At 40.1% G+C, this 24,619-nt stretch overlaps 2 protein-coding genes across 2 annotated transcripts in view; one reads left to right on the top strand and one right to left on the bottom strand.

The window, feature by feature from the left end:
* The window catches only part of PYGL (glycogen phosphorylase L), a 51,172-nt gene extending 34,135 nt beyond the window's left edge, over positions 1-17,037 (top strand). The window contains exons 6-20 of the mRNA XM_049897931.1: positions 893-1,004; positions 1,294-1,376; positions 6,255-6,398; positions 6,624-6,716; positions 7,837-7,983; positions 8,318-8,481; positions 8,939-9,053; positions 9,651-9,752; positions 9,881-10,028; positions 10,156-10,214; positions 10,319-10,460; positions 12,228-12,435; positions 13,383-13,517; positions 13,948-14,014; positions 16,533-17,037. Of these exons, the coding sequence (XP_049753888.1) occupies positions 893-1,004; positions 1,294-1,376; positions 6,255-6,398; positions 6,624-6,716; positions 7,837-7,983; positions 8,318-8,481; positions 8,939-9,053; positions 9,651-9,752; positions 9,881-10,028; positions 10,156-10,214; positions 10,319-10,460; positions 12,228-12,435; positions 13,383-13,517; positions 13,948-14,014; positions 16,533-16,709 (1,896 nt within the window). The 3' untranslated portion in view covers positions 16,710-17,037. The remainder of the gene's footprint in view (positions 1-892; positions 1,005-1,293; positions 1,377-6,254; positions 6,399-6,623; positions 6,717-7,836; positions 7,984-8,317; positions 8,482-8,938; positions 9,054-9,650; positions 9,753-9,880; positions 10,029-10,155; positions 10,215-10,318; positions 10,461-12,227; positions 12,436-13,382; positions 13,518-13,947; positions 14,015-16,532) is intronic.
* Positions 17,038-17,397: 360 nt separating this feature from the next.
* Positions 17,398-24,619, bottom strand: part of ABHD12B (abhydrolase domain containing 12B) — a 35,018-nt gene continuing 27,796 nt past the window's right edge. Inside the window, exons 10-13 of the mRNA XM_049897939.1 lie at positions 19,705-19,787; positions 18,454-18,532; positions 17,535-17,653; positions 17,398-17,425 (exon numbers count right to left, since the gene is read on the bottom strand). Coding sequence (XP_049753896.1) covers positions 17,398-17,425; positions 17,535-17,653; positions 18,454-18,532; positions 19,705-19,787 — 309 coding nt within the window. The remainder of the gene's footprint in view (positions 17,426-17,534; positions 17,654-18,453; positions 18,533-19,704; positions 19,788-24,619) is intronic.

Raw genomic sequence — 24,619 nt, 5'->3', positions numbered from 1 at the left:
ATTCTGTTTCAATGTCTGTCACAAATACTGAGCTAGATTTTTCAAAGCTGTTTTTTTTTCCACCTTAGACCCATCTCAGCTAATTATCAAGTGAGTTGTCAGATCATTGTATGATTCACTGAAATATCCCTTCTTTATGCAACTTTGAAAAATCTCGCATAGCATTTTAAACATCTTATTTTCATAAATTTCCTATGCCATTCATTATCACCATATTTGAAATCAGATCATTAAGTAACCTGCATAAAAACTTATCTGACTGCTGTTTTTTTTAGTGAGTATAAGCTCTTTGTATTCAAACTTAGTAGAGCAATGGTTTGATCTCAAACATGTTCTATTGTATAAGTCAAAATTTTTCTAAGGCTAATACCACAGCATTATGTTTCATTGGAAGGAGCCCTGGTGGTGCAATGGTTAAGCACTCTGCTGCTAACCAAAAGGTCAGCAGTTCAAACTCACCTAGCAGCTCCGCAAGAGAGACAACCTGGTCATCTGCTCCCATAAAGATTATAGCCTAGGAAACCCGATGGGGTGGTTTTATTCTGTCCTATATGGTCACTATGAGTCAGAACTGACTAGACGGCATATAACAACAACATTTCATTTTACCCGTTTTAAGACAAGGGGCATGAGGGAAGTCTATGTGGCATAGAAGACCATCAGTCTGAACAGTTTGGATGGGGTTGTCCCAGTGGGAAAAGGGAGGAAATCAAGTAGGGGAGGGAAAATCAAGGGCCCTCTAATACCCTTACATCCCCGGGACTAGGCCTCACAATTTGAGTTGGGGATAGAGCCAGGAGCAGAACTCTAGTTGGCAGTAGTCAACCCATTGTTCAACCTGCATTATCATACCTTGCAAACAGCGAACAGCTGCTTTGGTTTAATCGTACAGGTGGTCCTAGCTCTGCCATATGATACGCCGGTGCCTGGATATATGAATAACACCGTCAACACCATGCGCCTCTGGTCTGCTCGGGCACCAAATGACTTTAACCTCAGAGACTGTGAGTATGGCTGGGCTTTGGTTTCTGTGTGTGTGTTTAGTTGTTCTGATTGCTAGTTAAAACGAACTGAAGTTTCTAAAGTCCTCCATGACTAAGCAGGTCCAAAGGCCATTTTAAAGTAGTCCTCCATTATGACTGTCTTAGATGTTCATGTGAAGCTCAGAATAAAGGTTTGTTGAAATCATCATGTAATTTTAAGAACTTTAGGAGTACCACACAGCATGCAAAAATCAGGTGAGAGCTACAGGCTGGCTTCTGTGTTCATTTGTTTTTTTAATATTCCCCTCAGTCAACGTTGGAGACTACATCCAGGCGGTGCTGGATCGAAACCTGGCCGAGAACATCACTCGGGTCCTCTATCCCAATGATAACGTGAGTGATCAAGTGCCATTTCTCAGTGGAAAGAGAAGCAGCTTATTTTGGAATAGCGTAATCAGTAACCCTCTAAAGCACATATTTAATATTGATTTCTTTTCACATGTAAAATAAGCTCCATATCTCTTGCTGAAATGTCTAGATTTCCCATCCTGCCCAAGTAAGGAAAGCAAGTTTACACTATTCAGCAAATCAAATTGATATCTTGCCCTTGACAAATGACCCCATCACTAATTAAGAGGCTCCGTAGATGTATTTCAAAACAAGACTGGATATAAAAGATGAGGCGAAGCACCTTTCCCGTTCCAACCATAAACTGTACCTGTAAAGTCAAAAGGACGTTTTTGGACCACTAGCAGTGTAGCAGGCGTGGCGTCAGTTACACTGCATGTTATTCAGTCCTCATAACAACCCTGGGAGGGCAGGCGTGGCGTCTCCATTTTAAAGATGGAGAAACTGAGACTCAGAAAGATTAGAGAAGTTTTAGGTCTACAGAAAAATTGAGCAGAAAGTTTAGAGAGTTCCCATATCTCTCCCTTCCCCCCCCTGCACAGTTTCTTCTCTTATTAATATTTTTTGGCTATTTGGTATTAGTGTGGTACAGTTGTTATAAGTGATGAATCAATATTAATGCATTAGTCCATAGTTTATGGTAGGGTTCACCCTTTGTGTTGTATGGTTCTATGAGTTTTGACAAACGCATAATGTCATATATCCACCAGTAGCTTATCTTTTGGTCTTGAACAAAATATTGAAGTCATCACTAATATCATTTGAGTTCTAATAAGGATTTTCTAATATTAAATACTCCTAATTTTCCCACACCACAATGAGTTTTAAATACTGTGTATTTACACTGCTTCTGGTTCAAATCCATTGCCCACTTAAAAGTCATCCTCCTAGCTTCAGAGAAGACCAAACCTACCTTTTTTTATAGCAATTGGTAATATACATTAAGTTAGCATGAGGTAAAAAGTTGACTAAACATATTGGGTAAAAGGTAGCTCTTTGGATCATGTTTTTGTAGTGTGAGTTCATAAATCATTTTTGGACTGTAAGTACAAGAACAAATTCATTCCTTCTCCCCAGCCTTGCCATGGCCCTAGTCCAGACATTCATCTCCCTTCTGAGAATCTCACTGCTGTACTCAGTCTGCAACTAGTTTCTTCCCTGCTTAAAACTCTTTAAGAGCTTCTGATCACCTATAAGTAGAGATTCTTAGGCATGTTACCTAAGTACTTCAGTGATATGATCATGAGTCAGAGGACTCATTTTCCATGATCTTACCCAGGCAACAAGGTCCCAGCTATACAGGATTATCTGCCCTGTTCTTGGTCACTTACACTCTCACATAGGCTTCCTCTGCATTCAGGGAATACTCTGGCCCTTTGTGTCTACCTAAAAAATTCCTATGCATCTTTCAAGGCTCAGAAAAAGATTCTTTCCTGATTACCCAGGTTCACAAAGTACTGTGTACCTGCTTTAATTTTTTTTTTAATTATCATGTTGTATTTTAAACTGATTTATATATCTCTCTCTCCCCAGTAGATTCTTGAGGTCAGTGATTGTGTTTAATTAATCCTTTTATGTATAACTAAAAAAAAAAAAAAAATTTTTTTTTTTTTTTTTTATCTAGGACCTTAAAAATTCTGGAGCTCAATAAATGTTTAAATTCATTATGTATGGATTCCTAATGTTCTTCATTTATTTTTAGAATAATGACTTAATTATAATTTTTATGGTGATGCATTACATTAGAAAAAATGTAAGCAATATAAAAAAGTACCAGGAAGAAAGTAAAAAAAAACCATTCCAAAGCCTACCCCCTATAAATTATCGTTGATAATATCAATCCAGACATCTTTTTATGACTTTTATTTTTAATTCAGTTTATTTTTATCAAAGTTATATATATATGCATAATTTAAAGAGAAAAAATATGAGGCTTATTATAAAAACACAGTCTCCCATTTCCCTCTTCTCAGAAGTAATTATATTCCCTCACTCTTTAATTGGCTTTCTGGGTATATGTGTTCATATTTCTAAATAGCACGCTGTTATTACTGCTTCTTGATTTTCCCATTTTTATAATTGTTTATCGCTCCCCACTATTGGAGATGATAATATAGTTTACTTTCTCACAAACACTCCCACCAGCACCAAAAACAAATACTTCCCTTCCCCCATTCTTTCAACATAATCACATATAATTTTAACTAGCTCCTTAAGTAGTGTTTACATTATTACCCAGCACCATCGAGTCGATTCCGACTCATAGTGACCCTATAGGACACAGCAGAACTGCCGACCCTTTGGTTAGCAGCCGTAGCACTTAACCACTGTGCCACCAAGGTTTCCGTTTACATTACATTACGTTATTATTACATTACATTATTATGACTATTACATATTACATTACATATGACATATTACATTACATTATTATGACTATGTAAATACCACTGACAGCTGAACCATACATGTATGTGTATCATGTAATGATTACTTTTCCTTTCCTTAAGAACTTTTTATTTTTCCTGGAGTTGATAATTGTTTATTTGCTTGGTTTTCCGAGTGCTTTCCCCTAATTTATCTACACCTTACCTCAGTTGTATAAATATTCTGTCAATGTATTCAAACACATGATGTATTCCGTTAACTCAATCTTCTTGAAAAAGTCTTCGGGGTGCTCAAGGATTGCACGCTCTGAGTGTGCTGTTCAGCTGTAAGCTTGCAGTTTGCCTTCCTCTTCATTCTGAGGACCCCTGTGCTTTTCTCTGTGTCCCCTCTTTCCTAGATCCATCATCTTTCTTTGTTCTCTCCCTTGTTTAGGTAACACACATGATCCTGAGTTTCCTGGAAAAGGGTGTATATGTGGTCAATTTTTCTGAGACCTTTTTTATTGAAACTATCTTTATTCTGCTCTCACAATGATAGTTTGCCTGGGAACAGAACATTCACATGTTTTTTATTGTCTTCTGGTTTTCAGTGTTAATGAGAAGTAAAATGTCAGATTCAGATTCTTGATCCATTTATACAAAACATGATTTTTTTAATTTTTTTTATTAACCTTTGGGAGCTTTGAGGATCTCCTTCACTCTCTCCCTCCAGAAATTTTCAGTGGTGTGCTATGTTGTGGATCTGTTTTCATCCATTGTGCCTGGGCACTCAGTCTGCCTTTCAATCCGGGAACTTTGGGCTTTAGTTCTGAGAAATATTCTTGAATTATATACTTTCTTCATACATCTTCATTTTTCTCTGTTTTTTTCTTTCAGATGTTGAACATCCTCAACTGGTCTACTAATTTTCTTACCTTTTTTTCTCCTATTTGTTACCTCTTTGTCTTTCTGCTCTACTTTCTGGAAGATCTCAACTCTTGTCTTCTGTCCTACTGGGTTTTTCATTTAGCTATTATGTTTTATTTTCCAAGTAAATTTTTTTTTCTTTAGATATGCTTTTCTTAAAGATCTTGTTCTTGTTTCTTGAATATGATATCTTCTCAAATCTGTCTAAGGGTATTGATAGTTTTTCAATCATATTCTTCTATCTAATCTTTGTTTCCTTTGGTTTTTGTTTATTGTTTTTACCTCAGACTTTCTTTTCTATGGTTTTCTTGGCTGTCTGATGATCCTTGGCTGCCCACTAAAATTTGAGAGAGGAGTATCCAAAAGCTTTTTTGGAGTTCTGTATACGGGGTGGTGTTTGTCAGTTTGAGCTTCACTACATGGTGGTCTGGTGGGGCCATTTCCTTCTTCAGTTCCTGATGTCATTGTCTTTAGGTCTTTCCTCTTGGGCTGGTCAAGTTCCCTAGAGAAGATTCTTGCAGCTTTCTGCCTGGTGGAATTAATATGACCACCTGTGTTCTGAAATGTGGTTGGGAGAAGAAGGCTGGGAGTCTCAACATTAAGTACATAAACTTTCACTGAACCCCTCCGCTTTTCAGTATGGGATAGTATTACCTCCAACTGTGTCTGCTATACCGCAGTCCAAGGATCCCATTTTACCATCTCCAGAGAATAAACCTCCAGCTTATGCCCGAGCTTAGGGAAAAAATGGCCCAGCTAAGGGAACCGGAGATAAGGTCTGAGGCCAACTGCCTTTTAGAAAGGCTTTAACTAACCTTTTTGCATTTCTTCACCTGTTTCTAAAGGCTCCGAACCAAAAACCAATCCCATTGCTGTCAAGTAGATTCGGACTCATAGCGACCCTATAGGACAGAATAGCACTGCCCCATAGGTTTTTCAAGAAGCAGCTAGTGGATTTGAACTGCCAACCTTTTGGTTAACAGCCATAGTTCTTAACCTCTGCACCACCCTGGCTCCTCTAAAGGCACAAGTGTTGCCAATTCCTGAGCATTTGTGGGCTCCAATGTATAAATCAGGGCTTCAAACCTGTTCATTTTGATTTGAACAGCTTCTGAGAATTTGCATTTCTAACAAGTTCTCAGAAAGTCATACATAAGAATCACCTGGGGTCTTATTAAAACGTAGATTCTGATTCAATATAGCTGGGGTGGAAACGCAAACTCTTAGCAGGGGTTTGAACCCAAAGGAAACGGTTTGAAGCTCTGATAAATTGAGTTGCTTTTGGCCCTTCTACATTCAGCTTTCTTGAGTCTTCTGGGTCATTTACCACTTGTCCATCTCTTTCTCAGCTTCCAAGAAGCTGTTGCCATTGTCTCCTCTCTCATTTCTGTATGCCTTTTAAAAATCCCTTTGCTATCATTTTAATGGGGTTTCAGGAGGGAGCAAACGCTAATGCTTGGCATTCAGCCACCCATCTTTCACCAGATGTCCAGCGGGCTCTTTAGCCCTAACGTTTCCTGGCCATGCCTAAGAATGTGGACCACTCTTATTCAGTCTCTCTGGCTTAAAGTTTTTTGAAGGGAAGGAGCTAAGATTGAAGCAGGAGTATTTCGTGGTGGCTGCTACCTTGCAAGATATCATCCGGCGTTTCAAAGCCTCCAAGTTTGGCTCCACCAACAGTGCCCAAACTGCGTTTGATGCGTTTCCGGATCAGGCAAGTATTCAGTCTGTGAACACAACCGGGGACAACTGAGGGACCAGGATTTCCTATCAGATTTACTTCTCTCAGTGCTAAAAAAGTTGAATAGGAATATGATGTTTAAGGCATTTTGTAGAAGATGGGCATTTTGTGTAGTGCTTTTCCCGGGTGTGTTTGAGGCAAGGAAGCCATATCCTGGGCCATCCAGCACCTTTAGGTTCATGTGTCTTCCCCACACAGGTTGCCGTCCAGCTGAACGACACTCACCCTGCACTCGCCATCCCTGAGCTGATGAGGATTTTTGTGGATATTGAAAAACTGCCCTGGTCTAAGGTCTGCACAATTTGGCTGCTTTTCCTTAATTGATCAGACTATCTGTGGTTGAGAGATTTTGCCAAAAGCTCATTTTCCAGTTTTTCAAAATGATTTACTGTGGCTAATGTCCTACAGTTAAAGGTAAATTTTGCCCTGATACTGCACTAGTGCTTTACAAAAAGCAGCCCTGATCATGCAGTGGTTAAAGCACTTGGCTGCTAACTGAAAGGTCAGAGGTTCAAGCCCACCGGCTGCTCTGCAGGAGAAAGATGTGGCAGTCTGTTTCTGTAAAGATGTACAGCCTTGGAAGCCTTGTGGGGCAGTTCTGCCCTGTCCTATAGGGTCGCTATGAGTCAAAATCGACTCAACACAGTGGGTTTGGTGTTTTGTTTAGTGCTTTACAGAAGGAACCCTGGAGGCACAACAGTTAAGCACTTGGCTGCTAACCAAAAGGTCAGTGGTTTGAACCCACCAGCGACTCCATGGGAGAAAAGACCTGGCTATCTGATCCTGTAAAGATTACAGTCTAGGAAACCCGATGGGGCAGTTCTACTCTGTCCTATATTGTCGCTGAGTTGGAATCAACTCAATGGCATGCAACAACAGTCCTTTACAGAGAAAACATGATTAAAAAGTAAATAAATGTATTCCTGTGGACACAGATCAGTAACTATATTGAGAAGGCTTGTATTATGTTCACCATTTTTGTATCTAAAAGGATCCTAAATTAAGTTTTCTAGTCTCTGAATGCAGGTAATTCAAAGTGTTCCCATAGCTTTGGAAGTCAGTATCTTAAACATTTCTTTGTACCTTCTCAGAACATTACTTAAGTTTTTCTTCCTCAAACTTTGTGTATTTAGTAAATGAAAGATATGTTAGGACAGTAGACAAGATTTTACAGATGTGTGTTAAGCTTTATCAGAAAGTTTACAAATAGGTTTTCTTCCTTTTTTGGCCAAAAAACATGTTTCCACTATCTGGGCCATTCAGGAATCTAGTGCATCTAACTGCATACATAACGTATGGAGCTGTCCTGTTGCAAAAGGTCCAGACCATGTTTGGTCCCGTGTGATTGGGCAGGTGCCTGTGGGGCAGCCTTTCTTGCAGAGGAAAGCAACTAACTGTCCCTTTATCCCAGGCATGGGAAATCACCCAGAAGACCTTTGCATATACCAACCACACAGTGCTTCCCGAAGCCCTGGAGCGCTGGCCGGTGGAGCTGGTGGAGAAGTTGCTTCCTCGACATTTGCAGATTGTTTATGAGATAAATCAGAAGCATTTAGATGTAAGTCATCATGAGAGATTCTTTATGCTTACCTCTCACTGGAATGAGGTCTTAAGATGAGAGGGTGGTTTCACCCTCACCAAACTTGAGGCCCAAACGTCTTACGTTGATAAATCAAAAGTATCCAAGTCTGAATGGGGCTCTGCTAAAAACATCTTTTTGCAAGTGCTAGAATGGAGGGAGATGGTCTCCCTAGGGCTAAACTGACCCCTCTCTGTGGGAGTGAACTTTTATATTCACTGCATCAAAGATTTTGCTTGGGAAATGAACAGTGTTATCCCAATATTGTTTTAAACCTAAATGACCAGCAAGGCTTTTCTTTTCTTTTGGCTAGAGAATTGCGTCCTTGTTTCCTAAAGACGTCGACCGTCTGAGAAGGATGTCTCTGATAGAAGAGGAAGGAGGCAAAAGGATCAACATGGCACATCTCTGCATTGTGGGCTCCCATGCTGTGAACGGCGTGGCTAAAATCCACTCAGACATTGTGAAGACAAAAGTGTGAGGGTCTAACACTTGTTTATTAATGGAATGACACTAGTAAATTTAGGGTTCTATTTGGGGATAAAGAAAGGCCCTGGCAGAAATGTTTAGAAGTATTTTATTCTATACAAAGAACCTTTGTCTTGGGTTGGGGGCGGGAGGGGAGGAGCTTTTTCTCTGAGCAGCCCTGACTCTAGACCTAAGAATCCAAAAAACCGTTCTGAAAAGTCTGGAACATATATCAGTGCCAGGAAGTCAGATGGAGGTGATTAGATGAGGACTTTTTCTTATAATTCTTTTGAATTTCAAATGAATTTCTATTTAAAATGATAACCATAGCTGCTGTCAGCACCCTCCTTTTATTTCCTCTTTCTCAGCCTACTCTTGGCTTCTCGAATGTAACTCTGAACTTCATCCTGCATACAGGAACCTGTTGTTTCAGCCAAATTCAGTGATGTGTCTCTTCTGTCTGCAGATTTAAGGACTTCAGTGAGATAGAGCCCGACAAGTTTCAGAATAAAACCAATGGGATCACTCCAAGGCGCTGGCTCTTAGTCTGCAACCCGGGCCTTGCAGAGTTAATAGCAGAGGTAACTGGGAAGTGTTGGGAGTAGGGCGGGCTGTTGGGAATATAAGAGGCACAGGAGTAGATTTATAATTAGCAAATCTCCTGTGCAGCAGAGTCAGCTTCTTTAGCATGTGACTTCTGCATTCCCATCTAGCTCCACGCTTAGCAGCGCCTCGCACGTTGGTTTAATGCTCTAGTGTCACCATTTTGAAATTCTTAATAATTATTGAACAAGGGGCCCTGTGTTTTCATTTTGCACTGGGCCCCAGTAATTGTGTAGCTGGTCCTGGCTAATGGTACTCCTGTGACACAAAGATGGAAGATGATATCCCTATTTAGTAAAGGAGAATAGCAAAGTTCATACAAAGAACTAATAGAACCTGGGCCCTTTGACACCCTGTGGATTTCCCTGTGTTAACCCTTGAATGAAACTAGCAAAAGTATCTTCCTGTGTAGACTTTCTAGCCTCTTCTGTGGGTGGGTGAAGCCATTCTATATGTTGTATACTACATGGCCTACACCATTGTAGTCACTCACCACAACCAACCTACAGAAACTGCTCCATGTGGGCTTGATTATCACCCCTGAATTGAAATCACCTCTTCCTTTAAATTTAAAGAAAATTGGGGAAGAATATGTGAAAGATTTGAGCCAGCTGACGAAGTTGCACAGCTTCCTGGGTGACGACGTCTTCCTCCGGGAACTATCCAATGTGAAGCAGGTGAGGCTTCTAGGTGTAGGAGCCCTTCCTGGGCACTTGCTTTGAAGGTTTGTACTCCAGTTTTTCAAAATACACCATCCAGTGCTTCTGTATCTAAAGCACTCTGGCACCATGCACTTTCTCAACAGGAGAACAAGCTGAAATTTTCTCAGTTCCTGGAGAAGGAATACAGAGTAAAGATCAACCCATCCTCCATGTTTGATGTGCATGTGAAGAGGATACATGAGTATAAACGGCAGCTCTTGAACTGCTTGCATGTCATCACGATGTACAACCGTGAGTCAGCCCTGTAGCCACCAACAAGGCTAGGTCGCTGCCCCTCGAAGGCAGAAGCAGCAGTCTTGGTGTGGGTCTTCCATCCCAGCCATAACTGTCCTCTATACCATCTGCTTCTCTTTTTCAGGCATTAAGAAAGACCCTAAGAAGTTATTTGTACCCAGAACAGTTATAATTGGTGGCAAAGTAAGTTGGTTCTACTAGGTGGGGGGTTGTGGCTCTCATCTCTTGCCATTTCTCCATTTCTTTATGGCTGCATTCGGTCCATATGTTTGACATTCTTTTCCAAGGCTGCCCCAGGATACCACATGGCCAAAATGATCATAAAGCTGATCACCTCAGTGGCAGATGTGGTGAACAATGACCCCATGGTTGGAAGCAAGTTGAAAGTCATCTTCTTGGAGAACTACAGAGTATCCCTTGCTGAAAAAGGTACTGCCTTCATTGCAGAATATGCGGTGGCCAGGACAAATTCTAGAGAAGGATTATATGGTATAGAAATTGTAGTGACTGACCTCAAGGAGCTAGTAATTTAGGATAGAATGTCACTCTTGGACAGAATGAGGGCCTAAGCCAAGAACTTTTAAGGTGATTCAGCTGAAACTCAGATTGATGTCACCAGAATCACTATCACAGGATTGCATTTGCACATGCATTTTTCTGACACTAGCTAGGAAGAGCCGGGTGCTAGAGAAGGTGGCTTTGAGGTTTTAGTATGGTGCAAACTGTGCTCTACCAAAGAAAGGAAAGGTCTTCAGTTCCAAGTTTCAGTTTTGCAACAGAACTTCAATTCCTCATCCCCAGAGTTTCCTGTGGTCATTGTGTGGGAGGAAGGGCTCTCATTTGTTCATGTGGCAATAGGGAATAAAGACAGATGTCAGGTTGCCAAAGCACGAGGCTTAGACATGCCTTATATGGGCACTGCAGGATCAAGCATGGAGCTCCCATGTGAGGACAGCCAGACTGGCAAGACACCAACATCCCTTTGTCTACTGCAAGGACCTTTGCTTATGTGCATCACATGCTCACAAAGCACTGTCCACTGGCAAATGCCAGCCATGTATTCAGCCACTTCCTACGTCAAAAAGATAAAGGAACCTTCTCTTTTTGTGGTACTTTTGGGTCCCTGATATTACTGTTTAAGAGCTGTCTGTGTGTCCCAGAAAGAAGAGCCAGGCTTTTGGGGGTCCAAATAGAGACATGTATAATCCACAAATACGCTCTCAAAGTAAAGCGAAGAGCTAGTCCTGACCTTTGTAGACAAATGAGGCTTCAGGCAGCACTAATTTGTGTGGAAGTCAGGCTGAAAGGTCAGAGGCATGGCGTCTAGTCCCAGGGCTTATTGCCCTGCAGTGCACGTGAAGGGAGCGAGGTGAGGAGAAGTGGAAGAAATGCAGACCGTGCAATTTCCTCAGGTTGCAAGTGGGAGTCAGGAGAGACTCCAAGAAAGGGAAGCTTGAAGATATTTTATAAAGTGGAGGAAATAAAACTGATAACGAAAATTAGGAGAAAGAGAAGAGAAACGTGGCACTAACTTTTACAGCAGAAAATCAGTCTATGCTCTTTATAGTGTATATGCCAAGAGTAAGCATACAGGCAGTCCCCAGGTTACAAACATCAGACTTACATACAACCCATAGTTATGAACCAACCCCCATAACGCCTATTATATTAAAAATTCAAGGCACATACAATGGTTCATAATAACAACCGGTCGCTCCTTCACGAAATGCATCAAAACATTATCATCACTGTATTATTATGTTAAAGATGTTTTAGTGTATCTGAAAGTGTTTCTTTAATGTTTTTTATACAAGGAAAGGTACACTATACAGTAAGACAAACATTTGACTAACTGATGTTAGATATGAACTATACCTAACTGTTCCGACTTAGATACAAATTCGACTTCAGGACAGACTTAGGAACAGAGCTCATTTATAATCCGCGGACTGCCTGTACAGTTATTTAGCATTGTGGAGATAACCACCAAGAAATGACATAAAAAAAATGGACTAGAGTGGTTGCCTGAGTCACGGGAAAGGAGTAAGATCTGTCGTTCTATGCCATTTGAATGTTAATTTTGATGTGCATATACTACTTTAACGATCAAAGCAGGCTAGCTAGCTAAATGCTTGGCTATAATACAAGCAAATCTAGAGAAACAGAATTACTAATTTTAACATGCCTTGCTTGTAGTTATTCCAGCCACAGATTTGTCGGAGCAGATTTCCACTGCAGGTACCGAAGCCTCAGGGACAGGCAATATGAAGTTTATGCTGAATGGAGCCCTAACCATAGGGACCATGGATGGGGCCAACGTGGAAATGGCAGAGGAAGCTGGGGAAGAGAACCTGTTCATCTTTGGCATGAGGGTGGATGATGTGGCTGCTCTGGACAAGAAAGGGTAAGTGAATATCTCCTCTTTGTTGGGCAGATCACCTCCGGGAGGGTACATGAGCTCAGAGGACTTCCTGACCACAAAGTATTCCACTGAGGCTATGTAACATGAGGCAGAGCAGCTGATCATCTCACATGAGGAATCAGGGGAGCCTTTGGGTGACAGAATAGTCTTACTAAACCCAGCAAGTAAAAGAAAAAGGAGCTTGGGCACTGGATTAGTTGCTATTTGATATCAGCCATTGCAGAGCTGGCCTTAACGAGCCATTCAGCTCTCCGAACCTGTGATTTTCACTTTGATCAAAAGATGAACCAAGTTCTAGTTGAAGTTTTTGCCTATAATTTAAACCACTATCTAGTGTTCCTTTAAGATCTCAAATAGATGGACTGATATATGGTAGACAATAGATAGGAATTTACAGAAGCACTTGGAAATAGTTGTTTCCATTAATGTTGAGATAGGTTTCTTAACCTGGGTTCAAACAAGAAATAGAGTGCTGCTTGAAGGACCTGTTGGGATCACAACATTTGGAGAGTGCTGAAAATACTTCCTGACCCCTTGAAGTAAATTTTCACTCAGTAGCAAAACAAATCTTGAGAATTTGTGAGTCCAGAAAGCAACTCGTTCACTTAATACAGTGCTTGTTTAGAGGCATAATGTCTGCTTTGAAATGGATATTGCTGTATTCTAACAGATTAGACCATTGCTCTGGGGCTAGAATTTTCATAATCTACTGTTCTTACTGTCTTCAGCTATAAAGAACTAATCGAATTGGGGGGGATAAAAACTTAAAGATCTAGCTTAAAATTATTTGTACCCATGTTGAAATCTGTACTGCCTCCTCTAGGTGCTAGTATTTCTGGAAGTCAGCATTTGCATAGCTAATGTAGTACCTGGTTTTCTGTCAATCACACACACTAACAGAACCTTTTTCTTTTTACCCCCGTCCAAAGGTATGAAGCAAAAGAATATTATGAGGCACTTCCAGAGCTGAAGCTGGTCATTGATCAAATTGATAATGGCTTCTTTTCTCCTAAGCAACCTGACCTCTTCAAAGACATAATCAACATGCTCTTTTATCATGACAGGTGAGTTCCTATAAGGGTCCTTTTGGCTGTAAAGGGTAATAGAACATCTTAAACCAACTATAACCCATCCATGTAGATTAGTTAGATCTGTGATCTGGTAAACTAACCCAGGCTTGGAAAGAAAATTTAGATATTCTCTACTAACAATGCCAGTGAGGTTTAAAAGTAAGACCCATAAATCAGGTATTCTTTTTCTCCTTTCTCCCAGCTTTCCAATGCATCCATATGATGACATTCTTAAGAATTAATACGGAATCACCATAAAAAGGTTGAGGGCTGCTCAAAATTCTTATGAATGGAAACAAGTTTGGTAAACCAGCCATGCCTGACATTAAGTAAAAGGGAATCTTAAATGAAATCTTAGCATGCATGTGTTAATGAAGTTTTCCATTGTTTTTTTCCTTCGATCACACACACTCAAAAAAAAAAGGTTTAAAGTCTTTGCAGACTACGAAGCCTATGTCAAGTGTCAAGAAAAAGTCAGTCAGCTGTACATGGTGAGTACATTGCCGAGATTTATAAAGGAAACCAGTTTACTGTGGTTAATTAAAATTTTTGTTCCTTTTTGTTAAATCTAAATAGCAGGGCCTCACAAACAAATCAAAAAAGAGAAGTTATTCAGACCAAAATATGACTTTTCCCAAGTTCAGGTAAAGGTTGGAATTGGCATTTCAGTAGCAGCTTTAAGTTTTTTAATGCCTAAGCAAAAATATCATAGATAATTCAATATTTATTGAATATCTGGCATATGACAGGCATGTCCTGGATGCCAAGGATGTATAAAGCCTTAGTTTACTGTAAATACTCCTTTTATTTGTTCATTTATTCAACACAGAGGCACTGGCGGCCTTCTTCATGCCAGGCACTGTGCTGGGCACTAAGACATGAGAGGAACAAAAAGTCAGGCTCCTCCCTCCCTTCCCTCAAGGAGTCTGTTTAGTTCTGAGGTATATATCAGAATCATGGAGGCATCTTTTTCAAAGTGCAATGTCAGGTTCCCCCTGAGAGATTCTGATCTGAGTTGGTGGAGTCCCCCCTATATCTGAGAAACCTGCTAAGAGGATTCCTTGGCTGAGTACTAGTTTACTGGATAAGGACTGACCCACTAGTCTTTGAAAACTGCAAAATCAGTATTTCTCCTGGACTACTCACAAAGTAGGGCTATAGAAATAAAATCTGTAAATGTATAGAAAGAGGAAAGGTTGGAAAAAAAGAGGGAAACAAGAAAGACTATACCCAAAAAAAGGCTAGAACCATGTGATTAGCGCTTCATGTCACATGCAGAGTTATATATCTTTATCAGATAAACCTTTAGGTGTATTCTGTTAGTGGAAAGGTTGATCATCTCTGATAGCAAAGACTCTTAGTGAACTGCAGGCACTGGACTCAGTGTACAGGATGAGGTAGCTCTGTGCCAAGACTCCAGAGTGAGTTTCTTGAGGTTGATGCACTCTAAGCCTTTGCACCTTCTGGGAATGGCTTTGCCCTTGTCCACACAGTCTCCATTTTTGCCCTCCAAAAAAGCCATTATATAGCAGAAGAGCCGAGGGTCCATAAAATCTCCACCTCCTGCCCTTTGAACAAATAGGTAACTATAGCCAACAGAAACATGCTTTACTAACATATATTGTTCACTTCAAGGCAGGTAACAAGGTGGTTCCCACAGTCATCCCAAATGCTCTATTGAGATTTTAAAATAGGATCATTTAAGACCTGTGCTGCTTTGTAGCCTTCATCTTCTGGTAGTGTCATATCTAGTCCCCCAACAGCATATAGACCAGAGTAAGTTCAAGTTAATGGCCATGAGTACCGCAGGGCAGTGGTTCCTGACCACTGCAGCAAGAAAACCACATACAGCCCCCAAGAACTCAAAGACAGGAAAGAGAATGGCCACCTCTTGCCTTTTCCTATGGGCCTACAAGATGCTTTGCATGTAGAAAGGCCACAAAGGAAAATACGAATAAAACAGAGCAAGAAAGGGCAAGGACAAATGCAAATGTCACTTTAACACAGTGGGTCTCCTCTGTTAAAACTATGGCCCACATCCAACAGATGCCCATATAAAACCCAGCATTCTAGTCAGTCATTCTTGTTCACTGGTACAATTGGGGTTAATATGTAGTTGTAGTTTTTACTCTTAACAGTCGTGGTATTATTGAGGCTTAGAAAACAGTCCAGCATGTCTCGGAAGTGTATTCATTGTCCATTTAAAGAGTTAATGGAAGTGAAAAGAGAAAGCTTTCATTCCCTTATTTTCCAAAGTATGAATAAACTAATTCAGATTCTGCTTTGCAGAGCCTTAAGCAATCAGTTACTTTTGTTTTTCTTTTAAATCCTCATAATACATTGCTAGTATCTTTGAATAATGTCCTGTCATTTCCAAAGAACTTTTAAAGTTCTTTACTAAGGCATGAGGCTATAAAAATAACCTTTTTATCATATTCTTTGATATAAAAATGATGAGATTTTTATTTTTTTATTTTTTAATTAGGAATAAAGCCTTGAATGAGCCTGTTTTGAAACCCCAATAGAGTATTTGGGGCTCCATGTAAATTCGCTGGGTCATCTATCTCCAGAAAGAACAAGAAACGCTAAGTAGGATTGTTTGCCTGCATTATAGCTAACGTTTTAGAGTAGTGTTGTTCAGACTTTGACTGTGAGCCACAGGGTCAAGCTCTTGACCTGAAGCCTGGCATTTGGCATACAGTAAATGTTAGTTCCTTCTTTCCTCCTACAGTTTAGAAGGGAGGTTTTGTCATTTATAAAAAACCATAGCAGGGAGTTTCCATCTCTGGTTTCTCTTACAATGCAAAATATTTTTTCTTTATTCTTAAGAGAAATGAACTCTAAATATGAGTCTGCCCTACCTAGTTCTCAACTGTGTATTGAGTATATTTAAGATTCACTCCAATTTATCCTTGTCACTTTCCCCATGGAATGTGCTTGGCCTGATGTTTTTCATAATGTTCACTGGGCAGTCAGGCCCTGAGCAATAAATGCATGTGTTGTTTACAGAATCCAAAGGCCTGGAACACAATGGTACTCAAAAACATAGCTGCCTCGGGCAAGTTCTCCAGCGACCGAACGATTAAGGAATATGCCAAGGACATCTGGAACATGGAGCCTTCAGATCTAAAGATTTCCCTATCTAGTGAATCTAGCAATGGGGTAAACAAAGCCACTGGCAACTGAGTTGTAAAATGTCAGAAAAAACAGCTTGTTACTGAACTCAAATTTTTTATTTTAACATTCCTTGATTTTGTTTTGTTTGCTAATAATCCAGTTAAGTATCTTTGGGAATGAGGAGAGAAAGGGTCTGACTGTATGAGGGCTAAAAAAAAAAAAAAGTCAATCCCAAGGGCTGCATGAGTGCCAAAACTTAATATTTTAGAGCAGATTGGCTAGCATGCTAGTATTTTCCCCAGAGCTAGTCAGAAAGCTAGAAAATTGCTTGGAACTTCTTTAATGTCATTTAAATTAATTCAACTAAGTGAAATACAAATGATTTTACTACATTGGAGCACCTTTCTTATAATTGTTGTCTAAGTCCAAGTCAGAGACCACCTTATTCACAAATATCCCTGGCTGTTTTGGTAAGTACACATTTTTAGGTAGGATCCAAACTTTACCAAGTTCTGATTTTCCACAGTGAGGTTTCAGCGTGTTTCACAAAGTAGACTTTGATAGGCCAAATGATAGGATATGCCACCTAGCATCCATGCTTTCCCTTATTAAAATGGCAAGTGACTTGTAGAAATGTCAATGACTTCAGCTCATCCAAGCAACCCAGTAAAATGTTACATCAAAAAATACACATCACAGGTGGTGGTGATTGGACCAAGTCTTCACTGAAGGTTTCTGCTGCTCTAGGACCATTGTCTCATGCCCACTGCTTGCTCAGGAAGTATCTGTAGAAAAATAACCTAGATCATCAGCTCATATGCTTTCCCCACCTCATCATCTAAGTAAGCCAGAGCAGCCCTGATTGCCTTTAAGGGAAAGCAAAGCAACTCTTACCTTACAGTTATTAGTAGTATGGGGCTTTTGCAAAGGTAGTTGTGATGGCAGCCAGGAGGAAAGATAACCATTTTGACCCTCTCTTTATTCCTGTATGCATTGTATGCGATTTCATAGAGCTGCAAAGGACAGAACAACAGACTCATAGGTTGACAATCAAAGCCATGAGTTTTCTAGTCTAATGTTCCTAAAAGGGTACAGAAACAGCCAGCCTGGGGAGTTAGTCCCATTAAGTTAGAGACATGGGATCTCTCCACATCCACAGCTGTCTCTGTAGTTCATGATCTGCATCCACACAGCTGATGGAGACACTGAGAAAACCTCGTCGTTCCCTTGCCCAGGCCTGACTGCCAGAGGGCTAGGAATTCCTACAGACCCAAACTAAAAATAAACTAGTAGAGGTTTATTATTTTGTTCTTTAAAAACCACATCTCCATTTTTATAGTCGCTATTCTAGAGTGGGAGCCCTGTTGGCACAGTGGTTAAGAGCTCAGCTACTAACTAAAAGGTCAGCAGTTTGAATCCACCAGCCACTCCTTGGAAACCCTATGGGGCAGTTCTACTCTGTCCTGTAGGGTCGCTATGAGTCAGAACTGACTCGACAGCACCTAACAACAACATGCTAGAGAGACTATCTGGAGGTTGCCATAGCAGCGAGAACTTTATATTTGCAAACTCACAGACCCTGGATAAGGAACCAGACTCTTTCCCCCCAAACACTCCTTTGAGATGAGTAGCATAGGATGCTGATGTTCACTGTGTATACCGCCTCCTACAGGGCAGCGTGGCCATTTAGGGGTGTAGAGAATCCCTTATAATGTCAGAGATCCTCCTTAGAGCTCTAATTAAAGTTCGGTCAGATAAGAAAATGGTGAAATAAGTATATTATGTTTCAGTCAGCACTGAACTCTTAGTTTACCTTTTTTCCATACTCCAAAGGCACTGTCTTGTCATCCTCTCCATGTATGATGAGAAGGGGAGAAGACAGGAACTTAACACTAGGGACAAGTGGAAGAAAAGCGTTCAGTTCAAGAATTATACGTTGGGATTTCGCCTCTTCTAAGTTAAAGCTTTTGCAAAGCATGAGGTTTACCCAAAACACAAGGTACCTCTTCCTTTCCAGGAATAATAATACCATAAGCTTCATATAGTAACTTCTTTTTCTCTAGGCAAGTTTCCCTCTCTTCCATTTACTCATACAATCTAGTAGGGTAGTATTTTCTTTTATGTGATTTTTAAAAATACCAAAGAAGACACTGAAATACTGAATGTATACAGCATTAGAAGAACTTCATCATCTTCCTTATTATATTTTAACCAAATGACTATAAAACAAAAACTTAAAAATAGCAAGAACTACCACAAGACCAAAGAGACCTCTTTGTTGTGATTTATTTCCTCCTTGGAAATTCTATGGGGCAGTTCTACTCTGTCCTATAGGGTTGCTATGAGTCGGAATCGACTGAATGGCACGGGGTTTCCCCATATATGTACAGGGTAGACATGCACTTAACAGATTCGATTAGCTTCCTGATCAGCCTCCTAGTTTGGTAATTCAGAAAGGCTATGGCATGAAGAATGACTTGTTCCCACTCCAAGAACTTTCTAATATAAATACACCCTTCTCCTCCAAATTCCAGTACCCATCTACCCATCACAGTGATCTGCTGTTAACTCCTAAGAATGTTAGGTCCCTCAAGTTGTGTTGAAATAAGGGGGAAAAATAGATAGATAGATACAGATAACTACTACCTAGTTGAGGCCTTCTTAAATTCTCCCAATTGCAAGAGGCTAACTTGCCAAACTATGGTTGTTGTACTTGCTGTTGGGTTAGTGGGCTGGATGGTGAATGGGCTTTGGTTACTTGGGGAATAAGGTCTAGAAGTGAGGCCTCCCCTGCGGTATGTTAGTCTAGACACTAGAGGATGCTAAACACTTTAAATCTACAACTTCCTTCATGACAACAGATAAAGGATTGAATTGGTGAAGTCACTGAATTAGGAAGAAAATATCAAATGCTGGAAACTCGTGGACACCTTACTCTACTTCCTAGTGCCCATCTAAGAATGATATTTAGACTTCTCATCTCCCCATCTAATAAGTCACACAATAATTACCCCCAAATCCTGTGAATATAGTAATAATGGACATCTTTTCATCATTAGCTTACTTTTCATCATTAGGGAAGACTATTTTGTCTTTTTTCATGGAATCCATAAGCAGGCGTAAAAATCCTGGAAGTTTACGGTAAATCTGTTCAAAAAAAGAAAAAATTAACACTTAACCTTGTAGCTATAATGTCATTTATTATAGTCTGCCACTATGATCTATAGTAATAACCCAGTGCTCTAGAGTAATATACAGTTTTTTTTTCCTAAGTATAATGAATTTTTTTTTTGAAAAAAACTTTTTAATTTGAAAATAATTCATGTAAATGCAGGGAATTTGGAAAGTACAGAAAGAAACAAAGATGACACACATCACACATAATCACACCATGTGTAGATAATCACTGTTAACATTTTGTTATTTTTAATCCTGTCTTTTTTAAAAATATGAATAATACCATTAACTCTTGTTTCTCTATACTCAAAAAGGAGCAGGGATGTACACAATCTAAAAATTGCTTCAGTAATGAACATAATTAACTGGTTTTGTTGGGGAAAGAGTATTCTGATTAGTCAAAAGTTCTGGTGAAATTACATAATACATAGATAATTGGTTTTAAAAGACACGATAAACTTCATTGAACACAATATAACAATGCTGTGATTTATACGGCATTTTAGGTTTTAACAGTGACCACAGGACCCCAAACATCAATCATCATCCTAAACATACCAAAAAAAAAAAAAAGTTCCTGTTTAATAGCAAATTCCAGTAAACAGAATGCTAGATAAATCAGCTTTTACTGTGTTTTCAAAACATCAATAGGTAAATTGGTTTATGCTTCCTAAAAGCACCCTTTTCAGCTGAAAAGGAGGGGAAAAGGTCAGAAACCTTGAGCAATATAGAGCCTTCCTTACAAGTTTGATCCCTACCTCTAAACTATATCCCACATCTCCCTCTCTTCACATCTTTGCTATCATCTGGCCTAAGTCACAGTTCATCTCTTGCTTGGACTGTGACAACAACCTCCTAAGTGACTCCCTGCTTCCACCTTCCTCTATAATCCAGTTCCCACAGGGAAACGAGAGTGATAATTTCAAAATGCAAATCAGATCACGTTACTCTTGCTTAAAATCCTCTGAAGGCACTTGGAATTAAACCTAAACATTCATGTTGACCTTTGGGGCCCCACAGAACCTGGCTGCTCATCTATCACTCCAGCCCTACTGCCTTCTTTCTGCACCTCGAATGTGCCAGGCTTGTTCCTAACTTCTTCATGTTCCCGGTCCTGCACCATCCTCACAGTCATCGCTATGTTTGAGCCCACTGTTGCAGCCACTTTGTCAATACATCTCATTGAGGGTCTTCCACTTTTTTGCTGACCTTCTACTTTACCAAGCATGATGTCCTTCTCCAGGGACTTGTCCCTCCTGGTAACCTGCCCAAAGTACATGAGACGAAGTCTTGCCATCCTCACTTCCACGGAGCACTTTGGCTGTGTTTCTTCCAAGACAGATTTGTTCATTCCTCTGGCAGTCCATGGTATATTCAGTATTCTTCACCAACACCGTAATTCAAATGCGTCAATTCTTCTTTGGTCTTCCTTATTCACTGTCCAGCTTTTGCATGTATATGAGGCAATTGAAAATACCTCATATACACCTTAGTCCTCAAGGTGACATCTTTTTAACACGTTAAAGAGGTCTTTTCCAGCAGATTTGCCCAATACGATACATTGTTTGATGCCTTGACTGCTTCTTCCATGGGGTTGGATTACGAATCCAAGTAAAAGGAAATCCTTGATAATTTCAACCTTCTCTCCATTTATCATAATGTTGTTTATTGGTCCAGTTGTGAAGATTTTTGTTTTCTTTATGTTGAGGTGTAATCCATATTGAAGGCTATAGTCTTTGATCTTTATCAGTAAGTGCTTCAAGTCCTCTTTGCTTTCAGCAAGCAGGCTTATATCATCTGCATATTGCAGGTTAAGGAGTCTTCCTCCAATCCTAATGTCATGTTCTTCTTCATATCTTCCAGCTTCTCGGATTATTTGGTCAGCATACAGATTGAATAAGTATGATGAAAGGACACAACCCTGACAAACACCTTTCCTGAGTTTAAACCATGCAGTATCCCCTTGTTCCGTTTGGACAACTGCTTCTTGTTCTATCTACAGGTCCCACATGAGCACAATTAAGTGTTCTGGAATTCTGATCCTTCACAATGTTATCCATAATGTGTTATGATCCACACAGTGGAATGACTTTGCCAAAACACAGGTAAACATCTTTCTGGTATTCTCTGCTTTTATCCAAGATCCATTTGACATCAGCAATGATATTCTTGGTTCCACGTCCTCTTCTGAATCCAGCTTAAACATCTGGCAGTTCCCTATTGATGTACTGCTGCAAACACTTTTGAATGATCTTCAACAAAATTTTGCTTGCATCTGATATTAATAATATTGTTTGATAATTTCTGCATTCTGTTGGATCACATTTCTTCGGAATGGGCACAGATATGGATCTCTTCCAGTTGGTTGGCCAAGTACCTGTCTTCCAAATTTTTTGCCAAAGATGAGTGAGCGCTTCCAGCACTGCATCCATTAGGTGAAACATCTCAATTGATACTCCCTCCATTCCTGGAGCCTTGTTTCTCACCAGTGCCTTCAGTGCAGCTTGTACTTCTTCCTTCAGTACCATCAGTTCTTGATCATATGCTACTTCCTGAAATGGCTGAACATTGACCAGTTCTTTTTGGTACAGTGACTCTGTCTGTATTCCAGCCATCTTCTTCTGATGCTTACTGTGGCATTCAGTTTTTTGCCTACGTCATTGTTGTTTTTAGGTGCTGTTGAGTCGGATCTGACTCATAGTGACCCTGTGTACTACAGAGTGAAGCCTTGCCTGGTCCTTCTCCATGCTCACAATCGTTGTTATGCTTAAGCCCATTGTTGCAGCCACTGTGTCAGTCCATCTCCTTGAGGGTCTTCCTCTTTTTTGCTGACCCTGTACCTGATAACATGTCCAAAGTATGTAAGATGCAGTCTCGCTATCCTTGTTCTAAGGAGCATTCTGGTTGTACTTCTTCCAAGACAGATTTGTTCATTCTTTTGGCAGTCAGTGGTATATTTAGTATTCTTTGCCAACACCACAATTCAAAGGCATCAATTCTGCAGTCTTCCTTATTCATTGTCCAGCTTTCACATGCATAAGATGTGATTGGTCGTTAGGGTTCAGTGCATCAAGTCTATTCATGAGATGGTCTCTAAATGCAGGTGGGATATACTCGAGGTCGAACTTTATCTCTCATGGACTTGCTTTAATTTTCTTCAGCTTCAGCTTGAACTTGCATATGAGCAACTGATGGTCTGTTCTGCAGTCAGCCCCTGGCCGTCTTCTAACTGATGATATTGAACTTCTCCATAATCTCTTTCCACAGATGTAGTCGATTTGATTCCTGTGTATTCCATCTGGGGAGGTCCATGTGTGTAGTCACCATTTATGTTGTTGAAAAAAGGTATTTGCAATGAATAAGTCGTTGGTCTTGCAAAATTCTGTCATGCAATCTCCAGCGTCATTTCTATCACCAAGGCCATATTTTCCAACTACCAATTCTTTGTTTGCAACTTTCACATTCCAGTCAACAGTAATTATCAATGAGTCTTGATTACATGTTTGATCAATTTCAGACTGCAGAAATTGGTAAAAATCTTCTATTCATCTTTGCCATTAGTAATTGGTGTGTAAATTTGAATAATAGTCATATTAACTGGTCTTCCTTGTAGATATTTGGATATTACCGTATCACTGAGACAGTGCTATATTTCAGGATAGATCTTAAAATGTTCTTTTTGACAATAAACGTGATGCCATTCCTCTTCAATTTGTCATTCCTAACATAGTAAACCATATGATTATCCAATTTGAAATGAACAATACCAGCCCATTTCAACTCACTAATGCCTAGGATATCAACGTTTATGCTGTTCACTTCATTTTTGATGACTTCCAATTTTCCTAGATTCATACTTCATACATTCCATGTTCCGATTATTAGTGGATGTTTGCAACTGTTTCTTCTCATTTTGAGTCGTACCACATCATCAAATGAAGGTCCTGAAAGCTTGACTCCATTCACGCCATTAAGGTCAACTCTACTCTGAGGAGGCAGCTCTGCCCCAGTAGTATTTGAGTGCCTTTCAACCTGAACGGCTCATCGTCCGGCACTATTTCAGACAATGTTCCACTGCTATTTGTAAGGTTTGCACTGGCCAACTTTTTAAGAAGTAGATTGTCACGTCCCTCTTCTAGTCTGTCTTAGTCTGGAAGCTCTGCTGAAACCTTTATACCACGGGTAACCCTACCGGTATCTGAAATACTGGTGGCATAGCTTCAAGCATCAGAGCAATACGCAAGCCACCACAGTACAACAAACTGACAGACGAGTAGTGGTTTAAAAGGATAACAAGTGTAAAAGATCTTATAAAAACTGGACACCCTACATAACTCTCAAGTATTTTATAACACATAATTGCCCTATTTCTACCCCAGTGCCTTGGCTCACCTTCTCTCCTCCCTCTGTTCCCTAACCTCACCTTCAGGAAAGGAGCTCAGATCCCATCTCTCCATAAAACATCATGGGCCACAACTGCCCATGAAACTTCACTGGTCTCTGAATTCTTCCTTCTTTGAAATTGTTCTTGGTCCTCCCCTAACACTTACTTTAGTCTTCTCTGTAGCAGAAAAAGTAAGAAAAGGGAACAAACATGTACTGAGCATCCACTAGCAGCTGGGTTCTTCATCTTACTTAATTTAAACTTCACAAGAGCCTATGCAGTAGGCATTATCAACACCTGTATAAGAATGGGCAAACTCAGAAGGGAAAAGACTTACCAAGGTCATAAATTGTTAGTGGCAGAAATAAAATCTGAACCCAAATCTACCTGGCTCCAGAGTCCACGAACTTCCTACAAT

This window comes from Elephas maximus, chromosome 10, assembly GCF_024166365.1.
Source record: "Elephas maximus indicus isolate mEleMax1 chromosome 10, mEleMax1 primary haplotype, whole genome shotgun sequence".
Lineage (NCBI taxonomy): Eukaryota > Metazoa > Chordata > Mammalia > Proboscidea > Elephantidae > Elephas > Elephas maximus.
This window is presented reverse-complemented; position numbering and strand designations above follow the sequence as displayed.